Here is a 25,359-nt window from a genome sequence, read left to right on the forward strand (position 1 = left end):
CGCAGCTTCCTCGAGGGCTTTCTGACAGAAAAATATCAATTGGTTGAGGTTAGGAAAAAAGTCATGGTTTTGGTTAAAATACATCAGAAAGGGGTTTCTTGGAGAAAGCCTACAAGGAGCACGCTAAACTAAGACGGTGAACCTGGTAAATATTAGCATTGTTATTGTGAGCATGCTAGCATTTAGCTCAAAGCACCACTGTTCCTAAATACATCCTTACTGAGCTGCCATCGTGGCTTTAGACTGTTCTTTTTAACATTCAAAAAACACCCAGCCCCGTGTGCACTACAGCGCTTTTTTCAAAGCTGACGCTCCTCAGGAAATGCCCAGTTGGGAGTGCTTGAGAGTGCTTTGGAGGTGCAACATTTTTTCACCCAAGACGCCTTGGTTACATCTGGTTTCTATGACATGGAATATCCGCATTCACTCTAGATGAAGGGAAGGCTAAAAATACACTTTCCAGCTCCTGGAGGATCCCAAGGTGTTCCCAGGCCAGACGAAATATGTAATCCCTCCAGTGTGTTCTGGGTCTGCCCTGCTACCAGTTGGACTTGCCTGGAACATCTCTAATGGGAGGCACCCAGGAGGCATCCTGATCAAATGCCCAAATCACTTCAACTGGCCCCTTTTGACATGAAAGAGCAGTGGCTCTACATTGAGCTCCCTTCGGATGTCTAAGCTCCTTACCCTGTCTCTAAGGCTGAGCCCAGCCACCCTTCAGAGGAACCTCTATGGGGCTGCTTGTATCTGCAGCCCCATGCTTTCGGACATTACCCATAGCTCATGACCATAGGTAAGGGTTGGGACCTAGATGGACCAGTAAATCGAAAGCTTCCCATTCTGGCTCAGTTCCCCCTCCAAGAATCACCACCTTAATGTGATGGTGGGGTTTGCATGTCCCTGTGATCCTGGGAGCTGTGTTGTCCAGGGCCCGGTAGGGTTTCCCAAGGCAAAGTGGTCCCAGGGGAGGGGCCAGACTAAAGCCCTTTTTCCACCAAACACATCGGTATGGTACCTTTGGAACCAAAAGTACCCTTCAGACATGGTACCTAGACCCTTGCGTTTCCACTGTAAACAGTACCCTTAAAATTGGGCGGAGTTGTTGTCACTCACTACTCCATCCAACACTCACTCTATTTCCTCATTACCAGTGACACAGATGGAAGTCTGCACTTGGTTTATGGTCCACAAAATGAGGTTACACGCCAATATTTTCTGAACAAAATATAACAGGCTGCAGTGAGGGTCTCTCTTGATGGGATACTTAAATATAGCGGGTGTGTGCATTTAGTCCTTCTCAGGCAAGCTCGGGGGTTTAGTGTTGCCGAAGCCCGACACTCTGCGACGCGTTTTTTTTTTTTTTTTTGAGGATTAGAAAATATGCAGTTCACATAACCCTGCCGAAATTAATATATATTTTTATCACACATGTTGCTAGGAGGGCTAATAGTAAACTGTTAAAGACAAACTAAAATGAAAGTTGCCTGTATGTAGTCTACCTGTTGAATTTCAAATGTAGCTGAAGCAGCCGACCTGCAGACAGAGAGTCTTGGATAAATGATTGATACTGATGTCTGTTTTTTCTTGCTTACATAATGTTACTCAGTATCGTGATGTCAGGAGTGATTTATTTTATTGACATGTTACGTTTGCTTCCAGTCAGATGTCATTGAGTTTATATAGTGACCTTGTTTTTGTAAACATGACTGCCATGGACTGCATGAAACAACGTCCTATGCATTTTCCTAAACACTTGACCTCAAAGGAAAATGTCAGGAAGTGAGGTGTGTGTTTGTATGTGCATGGAGAGAGTGGTGTGTTTAGTTAATGTTAATACTTCTGTGCATTGACAGCATTGATAGCTTTTTTTAATTCTGTGTTTTGCAGTATGTGATATTACTCGGTCCAACACATGACTAAAAAAAAAAATATATATATATATATATATATATATTTTATTTCATATGTGAAACAATAAACATTGCTACTTTTACTACATTGATTTGCATTTGTTTAAAATCTGTTATTACCAAAGGCTAAAAAAAAAACAAACAACTTTCAATAGGTTGCTCGCTGCTGAAAATGTGGCCCATCAACATTTTCTAGTTTTAAAATCTGGCCCAATGAATTTGTAATTGAATAACCCTGCCTTACAGTGTCCTGCACATTTTGTATTGCAGTGAAAAGCCAGAGTGTACATATGCTGCATGGATGATTTTGACCTCATTGTGTGTATACATGCAGACATGTTTTGGCAGGAGTGTGTTGTTAATGAGTACTTAGGGGAAGGTGAACTTTCAGTGTTTTGGGCAGATCACCGTGACCTGGGATTATTATCTGTCTGCTCTGCCCTGTTGTTAGTGAGGCAGTTTGAGAGTGGCCTTGGCCTTACTGACAGACATCCTGGTCTTCTTATGTTCCACATCACACGTTTTGCCCAGCATCGATACTGCTCAAGCATTCTGACGTCAGGGGAAAGAGAAAAACACAGATGAGCATGGGTGTTGATACTCACATGTCAGCGACCCTCACCAGACAAACACATGCAGATAGACACACATCCATCTTTTTGGTGACTCAGCACACACAGTCACAGGTCTTTTTAGTGTTTAGTCTGCCTCCTCACAACCTCTACACATTCACTTACGTGTCACAGTGTAAGGTGGAGAAGACTGGAAATTGTGTGGTGGAATAGTTTGGGATGATGCAAGTGAAAGAAATGTTCAACTTTGCATTTTATTCCCCGCCTTGTTCAGCTCACCATCTGGTGTGTTTGGCCATCAGCTTATCTGCCCTCATGCTATCTTCTCTGGCTACATCCTTCCACTTCTTGGCAGCACTTGACTACTGTTGTCAACTCAGCACAAGCCTATCTGTCTGCTCGTCTGATTACAGTAATTGATGGGATTTGTGTGAAGCACACTCAATGCCTCGTAAGGGAAAGTAAACATGCACGGTCAGTCAGTCAGGTTCAAAATGCACACAAACACAGAGGTTAAGCTGTCAGAGATGGGGGAGTTTAAGGAGGGTTAACTCAAAACGTTAACCATGTCACGGGGAGAAAGGATTACACAAGAGAGAAAAAATGCACACAGGACTTTAGAGGCAGGATGAGTATGTTGTCCTCCCATTGGCTCGGAACAGGGAGTTCAGGTCCAATGAGTGGGATGGAGAGGGACACGCATAAGGCAAACATATCAGTTAACTCATACTGAAGCCAAATGTGAAAGACAAAAACTGACAGTAACTTAAGATAAAAAGCGGGCACAGATAAGGGCAGTAAACATACTATTTGCCACATAATGCTGAAGAAGAATGTGGTTACTGAGTTTTGCCCTCAGCAGATTTGGACAGCACTGTATCTAGCCTTTAATTATTACCTCAGTCAGTCTCTGGGACATGTCAATAATGTTTTTTATCACTTGCAACTTCAGACTTATCACTAAGGTATTTACAGCTATGATATATTTAATTGCAGTCCTAGTTTAGCTTTATCTTCTACAGTTATCTCAGAGTAGCTCTGTCATTTTTACCAGCATGATCAGAACAGATGTTGTGCTTGTCAATGATTAATAACCACAAAAATGTGATGCTGCTGCTGACAAGGTGTTAGTATGGGTCAAACTGAATACTTCACTTCTGACTGTAGTTAACCACAAGAGTGTGAGTATAGTGTCACTTAGCAGTCCTTTACAACCTCAAAGCAAGCAGTTATAATACAGACATTTTAAAATGTGACCTGCTAATCCATATACATGCTTATATGTAATAACCTTAACTAAGTTGAACCTGGATAAACTGTTGACGTACACCAGTCCCTTAAACCAAATGAACAGAGACTTCAGGGCTGCCATGTTGTTTTGCCATTCAAAACTGTAAGCAGCAACAGAGCTACTCTGGCTTTGGCTTCCCTGCGGTGTTATTTCCACAAGTTCTGTACATTGTGGTCCGCTTCTATTATTAGTGGCAAATAGATGTTGGTTGTATCATGAACAAAAAATGCCCTATAATGTTAATTTCATATGGTTTTAGTTTATAGTAACATGAGGCTATGATGTAACCGGTGGTGATTATGCTACCTCATTTGCACTCTGCGGAGAACAATGGAGAGCAAATAAATTGACATAAGCAAGGACAGGCATAAGTCGCTAATGCTTAAGCACATAGTATGATATTTGTGTAACATTAAAATGTCAATCATATTTGAAGGCAGCTGCCTGGCGTGTTTCCTGTGTAAACAAAGAAGTGGAAGTGAAATGGAGGTGACTGGTACAGGTCCCTCTCTCCCTCAAAACTAATCAAATACACCATCAAATGACTCCAAAACGCTCGAACCAAAAATGCTAAAATGTCGAACTATCCCTTTAAGCTTTAAACTGAACAATACATTAGGCCTAACAATTTAAAGTATAATTAAATATAGAAAAATGGATAATTACAAAACACTATTAACAAATTCACTTCAAATAAATTCTAAACCAACTAAAATAGTTTGACACTAAAGAACAGTCACATTAATAATAAAAGCAAAATAGATTTTTAATTGTGACCAATGATTGTCGCCCTAATTTAAGATAAAGTCAGCAGCCATGCAATAGCTGGTCCACCTTAATAGTCCACCTTAAGTGAGCCTTGTCAGATTCCCATGCAAGGCTAACTTAGCTCTCTAACTTTGGGGCTAACTCCCTGTATTTTAATCAGCAGGTGGTACGCAAGACACAAGAATCTGGCTTGGTTCTTGAGGTGTTAGAGCATTTAAACATGGACAAATAGCCTAAACTGCGCAGGGTTTAACTGCACTCTCTCTGCTTCAGTTGCTGCAGCCTCACTGCCACCAACACAAACACACTTACGTTTGCTCTCTCTTTCTCTCACCATTCACACAATCTGTCACTGAAATGAGACACTGCTAGGTACTGGTCATATAGGCTTTCAGGACCCAACCCTAGCAGAGGGTGAATGGTTCACTTTGCTGCCACTATCAGCAGTAACTGCCATATGAGCACAGAGCAAAATAATGGCGATTAACTAGCCAGTGCAATACACACATGCACTAATATGCACACATGGCTGGACCATCTACAACAACAAGGAACAAGGAAGCTCCGACAACAGCACACAAAGAGGTCGCATGACTTCATTCTCTATTCAGGACGCCATTACTCCCCCGTATCCTCACATAGCAAATAGTAGCTTGATGCTATATCAGTGCTCTGAATGTCACACACACAGTCTTTTAAGTTTTTTTTTTGGGAGTTTTATCTCTTTACCTAAAAAATAATATTCCTCAATACTCTTATCTGAATCGGTCAGGCAGCACAGTTAAGGTATTAAAGCACGTCCACATGACTAATAGGTCAGTTGAGATGCATTTCATGTGACCTGTCTGCTGCTTCCATGTGGGCAGATGAGATAAACAACACAGACCTTTGTGTGTGGATGTGCATGTAGGGATTTGTGTTGTTTCCTCTTTGCCTGCAGAACACATGTTTGTCGTTTATATTGACAAAAAGTGAACTGTTAGTGTGATGCATTGGGTTGAGTGTCTTTTTGCACAAATCTAAAACCTGACCATGAGTTTTGTTCATGTTTTGTGTGATTGTGTGTGTGTGTGTGTGTGTGTACTTGTGTGTGTGCATGTGTTTCAGCATGACATAATGTACATTTAGCGCTTGAAAGACTTTCTTACTGTATGTTCATCTCTGTGTATACTGTGTAAGTATATCCAGAGGAATGCAATATACATAACATAGGCTACTCAGTTGCAGCTGTGTAGCATGCAGCTGCAAAGTTACCATACACAGTTACAAGAACCCGCACAGGCAGACACACCCACATATTTCAAATATTCTCCATACATTTTGCAACATGTGTTACATGCGATTTGCTATGGTGTTTAAAAACCACACACTGATAAACCTGTGTGTACTGGAGAGCGATGCTTTGTACATCTTTTACTTTTTATGTCTGCTATTGGTTTTAGATATTTTAACATGCTGTACTTTCTGTCATTCAGAGAAGGCATGTTGCCTTTCTTTTTATTTCTGAACAAGAACTCTCAGATCCTTCCCTGCTGTTCTTTAGAAGTTCCCAAAGTGTCCCGCAAGAAATCTGCCAAGTTTTTGGAACATCCTCCCCTTGGATCTTAGAGCAGCAAAGTTCCTTGGAATTTCTTGAAAAAAAACCCTCATCTTTTAAGGTTAGGCAGGACAACTAAAACCATGTGGTCAAGGTTAGGAAAAGATCACAGTCATGGTCAAACAATAAAGATGTCAGTGCTTTCTATTGTGTGTGACTACAGGTAAACCCAGGGGACTGTTTACACACACATTAACCACTACTACAACCTCACATTTGTTTACTCACTCTTACCCTAAGGGTCATACCACTTTTTGCACTGCCACTGAAAGTTTTCACTGAATATAAAATGTTGTTAGTTAGTAAAGAGGTTTGTACGGAAGGCCTGAGATGCAAGTATGGAAAACAAAATTCTGGTGATCCATTTTAAGTCTCATCAAAATTGTTTTATATCCTGTGTTTATGAGTTCTGAACTACAAGCACACTTGCATCGAGCCAAGGGTGTATAGTTAAAATGCCTAAATTAGTTTAGGACATATAAAAGTTAAGAGTTACAAAAGAAGAGCACTGACTGCTTTCCTTAGGGCATGACTGGAAAAGTTGTCCACCAGACTCCTTTCGACTCCTTTTATCAGTTGACTCCTTTTTCCAGTTACACCTGAAGGAAGACCCAGTGTGGGTCGGAACCGGTCGGTGCTCTGCTTTTGTTTTAACTTTTATGTGCATTAAACTAATTAGGGCATTTTAACTATGCATCCATGGTTCAATGCTAGTGAGCCTGAGGTAAGCCCAGTGCTTTTCCTTTTTCTTTTTGCTTGCTTTTAATTGTCTGTAAAAAAAGTTCTTGCAATATATATATATATATATATATATATATATATATATATATATATATATATATATAGATATAGATATAGATACATCTCTCTCTCTCTCTCTCTCTCTCTATATATATATATATATATAGTGTGATAGTCTGGCGACCTGTCCAGGGTGTACCCTGCCTCTCGCCCGATGTCAGCTGGGATAGGCTCCAGCCCCCCCACGACCCTCAAGAGGATGAAGCGGTTAGAGGATGAATGAATGAATGATTATATATATATATATATATATATATATATATATATATATATATATATATATTTCAGGGGTAATTTTCAAGTGTTTGTTGTTGTAGCACTCATTTTGAACACAAGAGGCTGACCTCTACAACATGTTCTCGATAGGACTAAAAGCATTTGTGTTTTCTTTAATGTGAGTTTTAATTTCTCTATTAACTCGAAACCAAGGGTACAAGGTTATAGCAATATGTAACATTATATCATATCTTTCTTTTGGCTAGAAATGTGTTTATGAGCAATAATCTACCATTAGTTCAGATTACAATTAGAATATTTAGAATATAGTGGTGCACTTCAGCCTCTTGTGGCCGAAATGAGTATTACAGCAACAAATGCTTAGAAAAATCAACTTGGGGAAAAACATATAAAAAAACCCCTGCAATTTTTATTTATTTATTTATTTTAACCTTTTTTTCACAGATTTAAAATAAGTAACTTACAAAAACTATGCTGGCGTTTCAACATTTTGTCCCACCTGTTTCACAGATGTAAAAAAAGGAAATTCGAAAGAATTTCTTGGCAATACCTTTGCCAGGAAACAATTCAGATCAGACTTTGAGAATGGATCACCAGACTTTTTTTTCTCATTTGCTTCACACAGCCTCCATACAATTCTTATGAGATAAAGTGTGAGAACTTCACACAATCACAAGTTCTCTCAGGCTTCCACTGTGTACCAGATTTAGTCCTGTCACAGCAGTAATTTATAGCAACCCAACATCCATGGTAGTTTATAATATCTGCAGTTTGATGTCTGGTGCTTGGAGACAGTGTTTCTTTGGTAAATTAATAAAAACTGCTACTGCTGCTGCTGCTGCTGCTGCTGCTGATGATGATAATGAAACCTCAATTTCAGAGCCTTGTCCCACTGTGGACAGTATGCAGGATAAGCAACTGGTCGATTAAACAGAACAAGTAAGGGGCACCGGTCTCTCACACATGCTGAGTTCTCATTGAACCGTGGCCAAACAGGTATGTGGTGTTTTGTTGTACAATTCACAGACCTCTCTCACTCCATTTCCCTTTCATACTTCCCACTGTCCATACAGCTAAAAAAACAGAAATCCTTCATCCCTTTACTGTCTGGAATTTTGCACTTTCCCTCGAATATCTCCCCTTTTGCACCAACTTGTCCTTGTCTTACTAGCCATCTCCCCAGCAGCACTCTCTCATTTTCCACCCTCTCGTCCCTGCTGCTGCTGCTGCCGTCTGTCTTTGTCATTCACTCCTCCTCAGTGTTGCCGGCCTTGCTCTGTGATATATGAGCCTCAAGAGGCGTTTGTGCCTTTAGGTCCTGTATTGTTCTATTCTGGGACTTTGTCAGGAAAACTATGCAGCAAAAAAGCAAAAACATGTTATGAAATCATGACTGTACACATTTATTTAAATATGCAATAAGGAAAAGAAATTACATTTAATGAAAGTTGCTGTATAGATTGTGTTTGGGTTTATATATCCTTTTGAGTGAAACGTAAAAATGTGAAAAGTAGCAAGGTATTGTATGTGAGGATGTGATCACTATGGTTTCTACGATAACAATATTATTCACTATACAGTGAGTATTTACTGCTTTACCTCTGGTTTGAATGCTTCAATTCTCTAGTGTTAGTATAGTAATGCCACCTAGTGGACACAAAGCTAATTTCAGCACAGAGCAGCTATGCTATCCTACAGGCTGTGAATGAATATGTAAAAATTTAAAGTAAAATAAAAATAATAATAGTACAGAATTTCTTCAGTATTAATATGCTGCATCAACTCAAGATTGCAACAGGGTTCAAGCAAGTTTCAATCACATAAAGTTAAAAGCAAACAAAGTACAGTAAAAAGCTTTCAGTATTGGTATATTAAGATATTAATTGTTTGTATTTTAATATTATGTTTAAAGTGTTGTCAACAACTATTGTCAGAACAATACTTATTACAAGTACTTCAAATCTGAGTGAAATACAATTAAATGTGCAATGTAAATAAACTTGCCTTGTGTAAAGTTATTTATTGCATTACAATTATTTAAAGGGGTTCTATGCAAAATTCAGAGCAGATGAGTTGTCTCTACACAGTTCTCAACATGGAGGTGGGTGAGCCCGCTGCTAGCAGCTAACGAGGCAAACTCCATAAACAGCGCTCAACAACAGCAACAGTGCTTACAGAGCTAACAGTGTTAACCAGGGGGTACCTGGAGAGTGGACACTGCGCTTCCACAACATTGCCGTCCTGATATCAGTGGTAACGGCCATATCAACAGCGTGCAAAGTAGTTGCCATGAGCTAACAGGCATTAACATGCAAACGCAGCAGAACAGGTTTACCGCAACAATCCACAGAGAAGCTCGGATTAAAACACATGGTGGAGCTATGTTCATTCCCATGAAAGTTGCTCAGCAGCGCATGAAGCCAAAAGAGTTCAGTCTCCCAGGTATAAAATCAGACAGAACTTCTGCATCATTGACCATTTTGAGTTGCCTTGTTACTGAAATTTATAAATAAATTTGCCTTAACACTGGGTATCATTGTCTTCTGACTAGAGACCAGCCGAGCGGCTAACCTCTGGCTTAGCCCTATGCTAATTAGAATGAGGATAAAATTACTTAATCATGCTGCTATTCTAGACTTTCAAAATGTTTCGGACTGTTTGGATCAAGTCCTGATAGTGACATGGGTCATTTTGACACTCAAAAAAATTTATCCACTGACTTACAGATGTCTCTTTCCAAATGTAAGTCCAATGGCATCATGTGACAGACCCAGAAGTTGTAATTGTACATTTTGGCAACCATGTCAGATTGGCTTCAAAACCTGGCACTGTTCCTGGGGCCCGGTTGACTTCATTCTCTACTCAGGACACCATTACACCACTATATCTTTACAGCAAATAGTGGTTTGCTGCTTTATTAATGCTCTGAATGTTGCACACAGAATCTTTAGATACTTAAATACCACCAATTTCCCCTGAAAATATGTTGACGATAAATCTATTATTTTTGGATGTTCATTTCCAACAAGTCAACAAGTCAGTAAACAAGACAGACTTATTCAAGTACATCTATGTTGCAAAACAAATCACATTATTTACATGTATTTGCAATTGACTGTGGTTTTGATTGTGGGCATCAACAGTCATTCAGAAGTACCAGGTAGGCTCAGACAAACAATTTCAAAATGCCACTGAGTTGGTAAATGACTTGGTTTGTGGTCAGAAAGGTGTGCCACTCACTGGGAGAGGATATTCTTTATCAACCAAGTAGACTAACAAGCATGTGAGAGTGAAGAGTAACGTGTTTACAGATTGGGAAACAAAGTGCTAACAGAGTAAACAGCATGTGGATGTTGCATGCCGTCAAACAAACAAACAAACAAACAAACTCAACAAAAATGAGTCAATATTTTAGCGGCAGATAAAGAGAAAGGGATTAAAACTGACAAACCAATGCACAGTCACATATTTAATCATCTCAGACTCTCAACATTTACAGTCTTGTTACACACACACACACACACACACACACACACACAAACATCCTGCCATGACTTGGCCATAACCCATAAATTATGCCTGTTTCCCACGTCTTGATCTACAGAGAGATAATTCTATAATTAGGTCAACTCTCGGGAATCTTCACCTTTTCCTTAGTTTACTGACTCACTGGAGGCTTCTTGATCTCGTCTTCCTCCTCCAGCTGTGTTTCTGGGTTGTCGCCCTCTGTGGTGCCAGACTCTTCCTCTGGCTTCTGTCCACCCCACCGCTGTTTGCAGTGAGTGTTGAGTCGCTCCAGGATGTCAATAGAGTGGTTGATGAGGAGGGCCAGCCAGGCCAGGCCAAAGAAGATCCATGAGGCCATGAGGATGCTGTACCACTCTGGGTAAGTTTTGTCTGGATTACTGTCTGTGAAGGAAAGAATCAGTTAATACAAAGCAAAGCATAATGTGTTGAGGAAACACTAAGAAATAGAGTTAAGTTATGCAGTCTACTTTCTGTTGACCATCAGCACTGAAGTGTGATTGCTGCACTGTACCTGCCACAAAGTCTCCGAAGCCAATGGTGCTCAGAGTAATAAAACAGTAGTAGATGGCTTGGGAGAAAGTCCAGCCCTCGTGCTGCTGGAACACAATCATGGGCACAACAAAGAAGAGCACTGCTCCAGATAGGTATGACACCAGGTGGACAAAAAAGCGGGTACACTTCTGCAGTGAGATACAGAAGGTAGAAACAAGTCAGGTTCCAAGGATCTGTCCACTTGAAATGTATGAGACAAAATTGGGTCCTGCTGCAGAGCTCCAGGCTGAGGCCTACCTCTGGTGTTGGGACTATGGATGTATAAACATAACTGGATACAATGTTTGAGGCAGGGTCCCTTTCATTCCTCAACAGCTCGTGAAGCCAAAAAAAGTTGGTCACGCTACAGACTTTTAGCTGAGCGACTAACTTCTGGTTTAGCCACCTGCTAACTTCAATGGGGATAAAATGATTTAATTGCGTAGCTCTCCTAGACTTTCAAAATGTTATCGGATCAAATCCCGAGAGTTAAATGTGTCAGTCAAATCGGAAGGCGGCCTCGCCCTTCCAAACTTTCATCAATACTACTGGGCCTGTAACATTGCAAAACTCCTTTTCTGGCTTAACTGTAATTCACTCGCTGACTGCCCCCCCTGGGTCCACATAGAGCTCTCTTCATCCAAAAGCTCACTCTCTTCTGTAATATGCTCACAACTCCCTGTTAATTTGTCAAACATCTCCAACAACCCTGTTGTCTCTGACGCTATTAAGATCTGGCTCCAATTCCGGAAACGTTATGGACTCCACAGGGCTTTGACCTGTGCTCCAATCTTAAATAATCATATCTTCCCCCCCTCTCTTTCAGATCCTGCTTTTCGTTTTTGGGCTGCTAATGGTCTCATAGCTTCAAACGACTTATACGAGAACAACTCCTTCTCCTCTTTTGCAGCGCTTTCTGCTAAATTCAACCTGCCCAACACTCACCTTTTTCGTCATTTTGTGCAGAAACAATTTCCGCATTTTCCCAATCGCCTGCCTGAAGCCGAAATTGACCAATTCCTTACACTGTCACCGAACCAGAAGCGAGTTGTTTCTGTTATTTTTGACAGAATCAGCTCCCTGAATTCATCCCCGACTGCCTCTCTCAAGTTCTCTTGGGAACAGGATCTTGGTGTTGTAATCTCAGACGAAAGCTGGGACAAAATTCTACGTCTGGTACACGCCTCATCCATATGTGCAAGACATGGCCTGTTGCAATGCAAGATCCTTTTCAGAGCTCATTATACTAATGCTGTACTTGCCAAAATATTCCCTGACAAAAATAGTGAATGTAACAGATGTCACCAAGTCCCAGCTAACCACCTGCATATGTTTTGGACATGTCCTCAGCTCAGTGCCTTTTGGTCGGATATTTTTAAATCTCTCAGTGAGATTTTTAATACACCTATCAACTCAGACCCATTGACAGCACTTTTTGGTTTGCCCCAAAACCCCAACACTCCCCTGAATGGGGGGGGTTATAGGCACTATACGAATACTGTTGTATCACATGAAGTTCCAGTTGCCATGTTACTCTTGTTTCTTCGACGCTTAGGTCACACTGGTTGTCTCTTGTAGAGATGTGTACTACTGATCTGTATTTGTATTGTTGCTCAAGAAAATCAATAAAAAGATATAAAAAAAAATGTGTCAGTCAATCAAAAACATTATTCACTGATTTACAGATATCTTTTTCACAATGTAAATCTGCAGACCAAAACCTTTTGATCTAGAAGTTTTAATTCCACTGTTTAGCCCCTAGAAAACTTGGCTTCAAAGCCTGGCACAGACCGGTGGTGAAAAATCATGTTAGTTAAATCACATCTGTTTATCATGCTTTTTTATCAATCAGTAAGGTTTCATGTTTCAGCTATATTGTCATACTTATCCTTAATAAATAAGTATATTAGAAATGCCACATTAAGATATGCTAGCTAGTCACTAGTTTGCCCTCCATGGTAAACAATACAACCTAATACTTAAATATAACTGTACCTTATAAAGTTAGGTAACGTAACATTAAAACAGTAAATAACTGTGCTAAGCTTATGAGTTATGAGTTACTAACATAATTTCAGCTTACTTCAGCATTAGTCTGCTGACAACATTAGCATCGCTAGCTAAGGTTAGTGAAATCACGGTGGTACCATAGGGTGTACACAATTTCCTTATCCAAGCTTGGAACTGTACAGGGTCTGATGGAGGACCTGGGCCTGAGCCTGGAGCTATGCAGCTACACCCTAATCCAAAAATTCCACATTGATCTGAAACATACTTCACTGTTAGACTAAGAGATTAAAGATCTCCTCACCCTTCGCCCGGTCTTCCCCTCCAGGAAGTCGGAGATGTTCCTCTCTATAGCAAGCATGTATTTGCCCACCCTGTTGAGCACCACCATGTTGAGCGGGATACCAAATAGTGCAAAGAACACACAGAAGATCTGGCCAGCAGTAGAGCTCGGACTCATGTTCCCATAACCTGTAAAACTATAAGCTCTTAGTGTGGTGGAAGGAGAAGAAAAACTCATTCAATAAGTGGTTTAATCACTCAATCAATTCTTTTTGCCTATAAGGGACTTTGCTGCTCAGGGATGAGTCTCTCAGATGGCTCTTGATTGCAGAAAGTTTTTCACCTCCACAGAGCTTTACCAACCAAATTGTTATGTTATAGATAGATATTCAAAACAGAGTTGAGATTTGGGCAAATATACTGAAGGTTCAAGTGCTTATTCTTAGTCCTCAGGTTCACTGATTATTGCCCCCAAAGGTTCATTAACAATCATCTTGAAATAAATACACAATGAAAAAAACTAAGAGGAGCACTATTCTTCAAAATAAAAAAGAAAATAAATTAAAACAGGCTGTATGAGATGGTAATTTTTCAAATTAGTCCAAATGATTCATACTGACAAAATAACAACTTTGTTGGGTCTAGAATTAGGCAATAAATCAAACGTTAAAAGGTCCAGTGTGAGGGATTCAGTAGCATCTAGAGGTGAGCTTGCAGACCTGAAACTTCCGTGTGTCAAGAGTGTAGGAGAAGTACGGTGGCTGAAGTAAAAACACAAACGGCCCTATATAGAGCCAGTGTTTAATTTGTCTGTTCTGGGCTACTGTAGAAACAACATGGCAGTATCCATTGAATAGGACCCGCTCTATATGTAGATACAAAATGGCTCATTCCCAGGTAACAAAAACACAATGATTCAGTGATTCCAACATAAGTTCAAAACTGCTTATATGATGTGTTGACCAGGTTAAAGCCTGATATTATCACATCATAGTTGTTTAGGTTGCACAAACAATTCTATTGGCTGGTGATGAGGCATGATTGAAAATCTCTTGTGTTTTATTCCATGGTGTCTGACCTATAGTTGTGACCACAGTGGCAGCAAACACAGCTGAACTGGTGAATTTCCAGAAGCCGTCTGTGGTGTAGTTGCCTTTCAAACTTAGGCCCACCTTGGACGCATCTTGAACAACCTGAAAGAGATAAAAGAATTCCCAACTGGGTTACTCATTTGAAATGATGACGTATTCCATGGACTTGGGTCAGTCTTTATGACTCACAGTTATATAACTCCTGTACTTAGTGATCCAAAACTTTCAGGGTCTTTAGGTCAATATAATACAGCTGTTGGCACACAGACCCCTGTCAGCACTGTGTCAGGCAGAGCAGATATGTTGACACAGTCTGTTACATAAAACTCTTGAGTTCATCACCAGTGTGGGAAATTACTCCAAGAGAAATACATAACAGTGTGAGACCTATGGCCTAGTTATCTAAGACTGCAAGTTTATTATTAATTATGATGTAGTACTTCCTTATCCCAAGTGTTGCCTGATTTCAGAAACAGACTTTATTGAAATTAAATCTGATATCTTCATACCATAATATATGCTGAGGACGCACCTCCTCTACGGCCTGCCCGGATTTCAGTCTTAACACAATGCAAATCTAAGATCACACATCAGATGGCAAAATGAATAATCAATCTATTGTTTTTCTTACTCTGCAAATAGCTTGCAACATAGCATGCTTTTCTCCAGAATGGGTGTGATGTTCTAAAACAAAATCTCACCAGTTCCTAAGAAAAGGATTGCACAACAACCTCAAATGGTTTCTCAAAAGCCCCGAATGTTAAAGGTTTGATTCAAACGTAGCAGATGTCAGCTTAACTTTTATTCTGTGAACTCTACTGCAGCCAGGGGTGTAAATATAGACAGTGCAGGCAGTGTGGTTGCACTGGGGACTGTGAGGTGGGGGGCCCATAGAAAGGGTGAACCCTCCAACTCCAACTCCAACTCCCTTATGAGTGATTGCCACCTTGAAAATATGCCAGTGTTCAAAGAAGGGCTCTCATTAAATAAAAAAAAACCAAACATATAAATAAAAAATATATATTAAAAAAATTGCCATTTACAATATATGTCCTTGAAAAAGGCAAACCCATCTCTGTCATGTTTATATTTTCTGACATGGGACAGACAGAATGACTGACTGACAGAATGACACGCTGACAGTTTCCGTGATTATGTACAGCATACCATACCATAACTTAGTCATACCAAAACTTAGAAAAAAACAACAACATTGGGCCACAGGGGGAGCCACAGCGATCTGTCGCATTTCAGCCATTTTTAAGCATTTTTCTGTTGTTATAGCGCCACCCAGTTGCCAATTAGAGTTAAATTTCTCCAGTCACCTTAAGACGCCCTGTTCTACATATCTACCAAGTTTAGTAAAAATCGATATGGCGGTAAGGCCTAGATAAGAAATTAGTTCTCTAGCACCCCCATTTTGTTTGATGGGGTCAATAATGGTGGGGTCCCCTCAGATTATCTGTGGTCATATGCCTACAAAGTTGCGTGATGATTGGTGAAACTCTTGAGATGTTATACACCTTTATGTGATGAGCCACACCCTCCGCAATATTCATTGCCTTATAGAAGCTCAGTTTTAGTAAGTTTTCCAACTTTTGCCAAGAGGGAACTTTAGATGGGTCCATGTCATTGGTTCGACAAACCATTAGTCCGACTGTCCGCGGTGCTGAATGGCTTGCGGCGGGCGTATGGTGCACCGCGACCGGCTTGAGGCGGAGCAGGCTCACGGCTTATGTGTTTATCACTTTGTTTTTCATTTTAACCCACACCATGATCTTTTCCTGACCCTAACCAAGTGGTTTTTGTGCCTAAACCTAACCAGACCTTAACCACAGGGCATCATGATGATTTCAGAACGGACTTCGGAACAATGAGTTTAATATGGTCGGAACAATGGGATGTCAAACCAATGGGCTGTCGAACCAATGGGCAGTTCCCCTTTAGATATTGGTTCCTAGATTATGTTCACCGAGTTTCATGCAGATTGGTCAAAATGGTGGAAAATCTATATAACCCGAAGTTATGGGTTTTAGAGGCAAATTTGTTCCTCATGAGGAGAGGCATCTCTGTGCAAAGTTTCATGTCTCTACGACATACGGGGCATGAGATATGCCCATTCAAAGTTTGCAATTTCAATCGGTTGCTATAGCGCCCCCCTTTGGCCAATTGATGTAATATTGCTTCATTCACATCCTCCCATGACCCTCTACCACTGTGCCAAATTTCACATGGATTGACCAAGTCAGTGAGGAGAAAAACGTGGAACAGACACACAGACAGACACACACACACACACACACAGAGTTTTTGTCATTATATAGTAAGATATACAGATTGCTGAGTAATAGGTATATTGATGTTATCCAATGTCAAGTCTCTGATCATGTGACGATATGTGCACAATAGCATGCACTAGGACCTGTCATAATAGCGCACACTGGAGCCTATCATAACTACCTTATGCCACTGTCTTTAGCACATAGGTTTTAAGATTAGTGACGCTGTTTATACAAAATTCCTAGTAACATCATAAATATTGTGCCTCTTTTTTTGGTGGCAGGAGCGAAAATTAGTCACCCTCAACATTTGTTGCATCATAGTTTCAGAATGTTGAAGACAGTTGCAGAACAATTAGATCCAAAAGAGGATGTAGGCTCTACAGGACGATTTTGTTCTTTGGCAACTATCACGTTTTGTACAGATTCTTTGACATTTTATCATCTAAAATGGTTTGAAAAATAGTGCATATACTTAAATGGGAAAAAAAAAAAATCCTCAGATGAACATACCACTTGACCCCCCCCCCCCCCCCACCCCACCCCCCCCCCCCCCAGGGTTTGGACATCTGGCTCCACCCCTTCTGATATTTGCATGGGAGAAGTTGCTGCTGTCCTACAAGTGATTGCAAATGGCCGCCCATTGCTTGGAACTGTTTTTAGTGACAGATTAGTTTGATGATATTGTTTAAGCAAATTAAGCAAATTTCTACTTGTAAATATGAGTTATTTAAATCAGTAAAAGTGGCTGTTTTGGCCACTTAAAAGGAGTAAACGGTCAATTACTGAAACTGTGTAAAAGCAGTGGTCCAGATGTAAATCCAGTGGTCTCTCTGTAAAAGCCACAGGCTGACTGGCTGATTTGGATACAAGCAGATTTTAGCTGTGTCACTGTGAAGTGACCCCCTTACATTTACATGTTAGAATGTCCCTGGCAAAAGGAAATTAGCACCTGAGTGTAACATGCTGACATCTATACGACTGTGTAGCCTATACTGCTGTTTAAAACATTTTCCACATCCCCTCCTCACAGAGCCGGCCCAAGGCATAAGCAGAGATATTGGATAAAGCAGATACCCCACCGTGGGCTTATCCAATGTTATGAAAACGGTTACTCTTCCTGTCTCCTAAGTGGGCGTGGTTAGCTCTCCCTTCAATCAGAGCCTGTTCTCAACAAGAGAACAGGATAAAGGTATGTTTGCATGTCTTGGTAATGTAACGTTTGGTGTCACAGAGATTTTGAAAAGTTTCCTCAAATTAGGAAAGTCCCTAATTATTGTTGATATTTTGTTCCAACTACGTTAGCCTATAATAGCAAATTAGCTAGCTAACATTAGTTCAGAACTAGAGACATTTCTCTTTTAACTGGTAGGTTAGATAGCTTACTATTCAAGCTAACGTTTTTGTGTTTGTGCAATACTTTGAATAAGTTGATTCTTGGTGTATATATTCTGGGTCGCTTTTTGGCATCAAAACAACGTTTTTGATAACATTTTTTACCAAATGTTTAATAACAACTAACACTAATTACAGATGCGGTGACGTTTGCTAGCAATATGTTTTTGCATTAATGAATTAACTTAGTTAACTTATAGTTTGAGATATGTTGTTTGCTGCAGAGCATAGTAATTTATGTGAGTAAATAAACATATTCCTTTTACATCAACTCCCTATTAAGTTATGCTCATAAGTTACATGAAACTTCCCCAGGAGCACTGTTACAGTATTTTGGAGGAGGCACTGGCTATGTTTCCATCCAAAAGTGATTTGAATCATTGGGAAATGTGCATTAAAAGAAATACGAATCCTGTGTGTTTCAATTAAATGTACGGACTTTGGTGAAAACTACTAACTTGCGCGAGTTTTCCGCAGAACCGGAAACACAACAAGTCTTGCATTCTTCTTCTTGTACGTTTTCTGGCGGTTGGCAACCAGCTTGTAAATGCATTACCGCCTTCCCGACCCGGAGTGTGGATATCACCATGGAGAGAGGTGCGCTACGTCAGACTTAATTCGAACATAACTGTTTCCATCCCCCGTTTTGCGAATCAACATTTTTTCGAATCAACCAAAACCCTGCTAAAGCGAGCGTATTTTAGTTTGTGCGAATGAGGGGATTTTAATTCGAATTATGGCGTTTCCATCATAATTTTCCGATGCAATACTTCTAGATGCGCATCTAAACAGGCTGATGGAAACATGGCTAGAGTAGAACATGAGATAACTTACAGTAGGTGTGTGAATGATCAATAATCAGTATTATTGGCAGTAATAGAGGGCCCCAAAATCAAATTTTGCTTAGGGCCCCATGGAGGCTTGGGCTGGCCCTGCGTCCTCATCCTGGCAGAAGGGGTGAGGATTCTACTTTATTAACCTGCCTCTTTTGATGTCCCACACCTCACCTGAGCCACCTCCTCCAGGCCTTCTTGGTTCAGACAGGTGTACGTCGCGAGCACCCTCTTTTTGTGCGACAGTAAAAGACTGATGTCCTTCGTTCCGAGATCTCCCTCCAACTTCCAGAAAATCACCCCGCCGATCAGCACATAAGTGATGTAAACCACACCGAGCATGAGGATGGAGGGCACCCTCGCCAAGTTGAACACTTCCTTTATTCCCATCTCGGTTCCCCTGGTGGCACTTTTGGATCCAGGCAAGCTTAGCGTCTCAACCTCTGCAGCCGGGGGAAAGCGAGGACTGAGAGTTTACCTGCTTGGCTTCTCGTCTTTCCATGCATTGCAGGCAAATGAACCTCCATCTGCACTACTGTTTCAATCACTCCAATGGCATTTCATGCAAATCCAGTGGAGCAAAATAAGAAGAGGGAGAGACACACTAACAGAGGTTGGGCTGTAGGCAGGACTATGGGTGAGGTCAATTTTTGGAGTGTCTGGCCAAAGTGAGCCGTTGTCCATGAAGTCATGGAGTTTGATTAGTTATGGTGGGAGTTAATTCAAGACCAGTTACAGTAGTTGGGGTGTGGTTTCTAGAGGCACTGCGCAATCTCGAGAACTGAGAGAAGTAACTACTGCACATGATACATCAGACTATATTTCACTTTCAGTTATGTTTATGTCAGCCCAGTCGCCTGAACAAATGTTGACATATTTTCAAACCACAGATACGGAATATCTGTACGTGTCGTATGTAGCAAATATGTTAAAACCAACCAACCCTAACCAAAAGCCAGTTGGTTAGGGTTAGGAATCACAGCTGGAAATGCAGCAATGTCTCGGTAAAAGACAACCGCTTTTGTTGATTGTTGTCAAACAGTAGGTCTGCTGCTAGGCGGCGTCTCACCCTGCACCATCCACCATCCCCTAAAGTCAGCTCACATACATGTAATTTAAGCTACTACCATCTTCACTGTAGAAATGTTGATATGCTACATATGTAATTCAGATGTAACATATCCGTGGTTCACAGAAACGTGCAATGCCAACATTCTCCCTCTGGTGACTGCGGGACTGATTTAAGACAGAAAGTGACCGTTTTTGCTTCCTTAATGAGGGATAAAGTAAACATATTAAAAATGGATGACAGGCAAAATCCATCCTCCTGTATTCCAGCTGCCTTTCTGGGATCAGTTGTGTGTGCTCTCAGATCAACCTCACACCACCATCTTGATTAATGTGTTTGTTCAAGATAGCCCTCCGTGCTCAATTCACTGGAGTTTACCATCAGTACACAAACCCAGATGTGGCGTCACATGACCACACACACACACACACACACACACACACACACACACACACACACACACAAACATGCATACACACGGACAGTTGCGCAGTGTGACATTAGAACATTGTAATAATGCAGTGGGGCAACATTTAACAAAAAGTACACAAACAAAGAGTACAAACGACACAGATTCATTGTTCAGCAGTTATTCACAACTCTTGCTGTTGTCCGAGGATGGAAAAACATTACAGGATTCCTACCTGAGGCAAAATACACATTTTCGTATAGAGACTTTTACTCTGGGCCTTTATTTATCAAGCTGACAAAAAAAAATAAATGTCCTATTATTTTATTTTAAAAGTAAGTCTTTAAGAAACTTGCAACTTGCAACTTAAATGTAATATTTAGAAGTGTGATAAATACGGGCCCTGATCTGCTGTACTGACTCTGACTCTGGCTTAATTGAGGTAGAATTGTTAAACAAAACCTGTAATGTTTTTCCAGCTTTTTGTAAAATATAATAAACCAATTTTCCACAAGATGAAACACAATTATAAAGTCAAGCATTTAAAGAAAGAATAAACATGCTGGGGTGAATAGGCTACCTTACAAAAACATTTTTTGCTATTAGCTGATACATTGGTCAGCAGGATCAGGGCCACATGAAGTTTGACTTTAAACTCAAAATTCTGACATTACTGAGTTTAAAGTCAGAATTTTGACTTAAATCAAATTCTGACTCAAAATTCAAATACATTTTTCACATGTGGCCCCAATCCTCTTCCTTATTGTACCATGCATCACAATAAAACAGTCACACTAAATATATTCTATACAGTGAATATTACATGTAGATAGTCCCGTCCACAGTCCACTGTCAGATCTTTGATGTGTCCTCTAGTTTACTGGATGACACGTCCTCTTCCTCTTCTTGTTTTTTAAAGCTTGGATGAGTCAGGCCAATCGCATGCTCCATTATTCTGGCTCCTATGTTGAGGATGAGAGCAAGCCAAGCCAAGGCAAAGATGATCCATATGCCTGCAAGGCTACGGTACAGAGAGATGTAATCCTTGCCTGGGTCAGTCCCTACAAGAGTCGACATTACCTTGTTAGAACATGTTTATTAATCCCAGACAGAAACATGTCTCGCTTTATACATTAAAATGACAACACAGTAATTATCTCAAAACATTAAAAGGCATTGTTTTTCTACTGTGGTCCGCTGTGGTCTTTCTACCACATAGTGCTTGTTCACTCTCTCTACTCACCCACCACATAGTCTCCAAAACCAATGGTGCTGAGAGTAATGAAGGCGAAATAGAAGCCCTCGCCAAACGTCCAGCCTTCCACATAACTGAACAGCAGAGGGGGGATGACCAAAAACAGCACGCTGCCTGCGATGAAGAACAAACTCACTGCCAGAGCCTCAACTGTTTGCTAGAAAAGAAATGTGAGATCCATAGGCGTCAGTTGGGCATGACAAAAAGGATCATTACCTATTCTTGGCATATCTTAATCTGTACAGTGATTTGTATCAAAGGCAAAGCAAAAATGACTATGAATCAGATGCTTTGGGGGGAAATCAAGGGAAGATGCATTCACTTAAGATAACAAAAAAATAAAACAATACAAAATAAATAAAAAACAACAAAAATTGCCCGTCTTTTCAGAATAAACAAGATTTTTATTTTAGAATTATAAAAAAAAAGTATTGTTGTTGATGTTTTAGAATAATGACAAAGGTTTTCATGAAAAAATATGGTGTTGTTTCTCTGAATAAACAAGACAATTATATTGTATTTCTGAGAAAGAATTCAATGCTTTTTATGCAAAATTTTTGCTTTTGTTTTTCTGAATTAACAAATACTATTATCTCAGAATTTTAAGAAAGAATTTCATGGAAAATTTTTGGTTTTTCTAAAAATAATGAGATAATAATCTTGTTAGTTCTGAAAAACAGAGCAGAAATCATTTACTTATTTATTTCTCAAGTGAATCCACTATGACTCTATGGGAATCAGTAAGTACCTTGTGTGGAACAACAGAGACCATTCCCCTCTCCAGTCGCCCCAGATGGATGGTGAGACATTTTCCCAGTTGTTTGAGGAAGGCCAGGTTCAGTGGGATTCCACACAGTGCGTAAAACACACAAAACACTTGACCAGATACAGTGCTGGGGGAGAGGTTGCCATAGCCTGTGGAGAAAACAATGATTTGTCCTTACTGTATCGCATCAAACGGTTCAAACACTGATGGATATGTAACAATGCTCACCTATAGTTGTGACTACTGTGCCTGCAAAAAAGAAGGAGCTACTAAAATCCCAGTTGCTGGGGTTTGTTGAGTTACCCGAGGGGTTCACTCCCTTTTCCCAGGCATCCAAAATAACCTGCAAACACACAAAGAAGTGTATTAAAATCCCAGAATAAGGTCACACGTACCTCACTAATGCCTACCATTTACTCTATCAATCACTTTGGTAAATACTTTGGATTATGACACACTTATTGATTTTTTAGGTCAGGTTACTGTAACACCATTTATTGCTATGTACCTAACCCAATCATAAAATCGATCTGTCAATTTCTCTGCCATTCAGAATTCAATGAGCCCTCATATTTACTCAGTGATGTACAGACTTGTATACAACCTATTGTCAATCATGACTATTTTGATAAAGACAGACAAGCATTTAAAAAGAAGCTGACAAATTTGGTCTAAAATGACAAAATCCAGATTACTCTCACATAATAAACTGTGAATGTTCCACATTTCAAGAACTCTCCATTGTACATTGTACTTAATTCCTTCAAGAACTGTAAAAAAAGTGAACCTCAACAAACTTCTCCAAGGCTGGTCCATCCAGACAGGTGTAGTTAGCCAAGAAATTCAATTTCTCCAGTTGGAAGTGGTTTCGGTTGTTGTTCTCAGCCTCTCGCTCCAGGATCTGGAAGATGGTGGCCCCAATCAGCAGATATGTGAAGTGGGCCAGAGCCAAAAATGCTGTCCAGCTCAATTTGACTGGCACAAACTGGAACCTCGCCATCAACCTCCTCCAGCACCGGAATAGACCCAAAGACTGATGCTTAATCTCAGGAAAGAGGTTAATCACTTCAGGAAGGACTAACAGTCTATAGTCAACAGTCTTGATGAAATCTTAGACCTTATGAGTAGCTCCCCAAAGGTAGATCCATTACTGTACACTGTGACATTCTTCTCCAAAAGTGCAAACAGGAAATCGTCAAGAAGGAGACAAAAATGTACTTAAAGTAACGGAGAGACTATTAGAATGCTGTTATGGCAACACCAAGAAAAAGTTGGTGTTTAGTATCTTGGGAATGACAGCTCTAACTGGATAATCCTCCAAAGGTTAAACATCTCGTTGCAGTGCTCTTAGTCTGATTGGTCAGAATACCATAGATGTTGGGCTTTGACTTATGGGTTGCTTGGGTAACGATCAAACTCCTCTTCTCCATTAGGGTGACATCTGGACGCGCATACACTCTCAACCGTTTCCACTAATAAGGAAGCAGTGGCAGCATCTTGTCAGCAGAACAAAAGTTAATATTTTACCTGGCTGCTGTTGGTTGTCCGTGCACCCACAGTTGTGGAGTGCTGATACCAGAACCTTTCAGTACTATTCCACATTGTGGGGACTCATTTTATTGGGAAAGTGTGTTTCAGCCACAAACTATTGATGACATTTGACGATTGATGAATTTACTATGTAGAAGTTGCTGTTGAATTTTGGAGAGGTGTAGAGAGCACTACTTGACTGTGGGCCATAAACCAAAGAGTTGAAAGATGTGTCATTGGAGAACCTAATGGGGTTTTATGGCTGCAGTGTTGAGAGAGCTGACAAATGCCTGAAAGGATGTAAGAAAACCATCGAGTTTAGAGTAGATCCCAACTACAGCTATATTGATTATCGAAACTTTCAGTCTTGCTCTGTTAGGTTGGTGTCCAAAAGTCACTGTTGGCCTGCCTGAAAAAGAACTAACTTATATTTTGGGTGGAGTAAGAGTGTAGCGAGAACATAGTAAACAATGGGATTTCTTTGATGGCCATATATCACACTACATTATGTGATAGAGTGCAGGAAGGAGTCCTAAATCCCGCAAATGAGTTACCATTTTAGCACTTCCAGTTCCTTTATCTTGAAGTCTATGTTTTTAATGAATGGGTTTTTGGTTAAATGTCTCAAATAAAGTCTGTGGTTAACACAAGCTAGAGACTTTAACATTTTGTTCGACAAATCAATATGTCAGTGAATACCCCACTCCTGAATTTTGAGGCCTTTATTTGTTTTAAAAAGGTGGCTGCTAATAATTGGTCTTAAGAAGACCAGAGATTCTTAGGTATGCAAATTTTATTTTCCTTGGAAGGCAAAGGCATGGCCCCCCTACTCTCCCTCTGATTGGCCAGTACTTGTTTCCTTTATTGGTTGGGTTGGTTAGGATTAAGAAAGAGGCATACGTTTGGTTAGGGAATATCAGGGTAAGCCAATCAGAAGCAGAGTGAGGTAAAGTAGGGCGGATTATGCCTTCACCAACCTAGGAAAAATAAATTTGCATTGGGGGCAAAAGTCATCATGCCGATGACATCATGGTGTAGTTCATTTGTAGCCAAACATTAGTTTTTTATTCCTGGCGACTGTGTTTACGTGTCTAAAATCATAAAAGTGGTGTTCATTTATGAAGGTTATATTGCTGAACAAAATGTAAGTCAGTATCGTTACTATCATAAACATTTGTTTGCCACAGAGCTGATTTTCTGCAATAATC

At 40.3% G+C, this 25,359-nt stretch overlaps 1 protein-coding gene across 1 annotated transcript; it reads right to left on the minus strand.

The window, feature by feature from the left end:
• Positions 1–8,555: 8,555 nt before the first annotated feature.
• Positions 8,556–23,957, minus strand: LOC117267223 (uncharacterized). The gene is made up of 10 exons (XM_078175407.1): positions 23,409–23,957; positions 22,850–22,964; positions 22,604–22,770; positions 21,844–22,012; positions 21,458–21,661; positions 19,297–19,565; positions 14,603–14,717; positions 13,547–13,713; positions 11,216–11,384; positions 8,556–11,085 (listed from the first exon to the last, which is right to left on the minus strand). The coding sequence occupies exons 1-10, from the start codon at positions 23,619–23,621 to the stop codon at positions 10,835–10,837; spliced, it is 1,839 nt and encodes a 612-aa protein (XP_078031533.1). The 5' UTR covers positions 23,622–23,957; the 3' UTR covers positions 8,556–10,834.
• Positions 23,958–25,359: the final 1,402 nt, after the last annotated feature.

Source organism: Epinephelus lanceolatus, chromosome 15 (genome assembly GCF_041903045.1).
Source record: "Epinephelus lanceolatus isolate andai-2023 chromosome 15, ASM4190304v1, whole genome shotgun sequence".
Lineage (NCBI taxonomy): Eukaryota > Metazoa > Chordata > Actinopteri > Perciformes > Serranidae > Epinephelus > Epinephelus lanceolatus.

Coding starts and splice junctions, on each gene's coding strand:
- LOC117267223 (XM_078175407.1), bottom strand. CDS start 23,621: ATGGCGAGGTTCCAGTTTGTGCCAGTCAAATTGAGCTGGACAGCATTT. Junction 19,566..21,457: donor ACTAGAGGACACATCAAAGA/TCTGACAGTGGA, acceptor CCCCGGCTGCAG/AGGTTGAGACGCTAAGCTTG. Junction 11,086..11,215: donor CTTCGGAGACTTTGTGGCAG/GTACAGTGCAGC, acceptor TTTCCTTCACAG/ACAGTAATCCAGACAAAACT.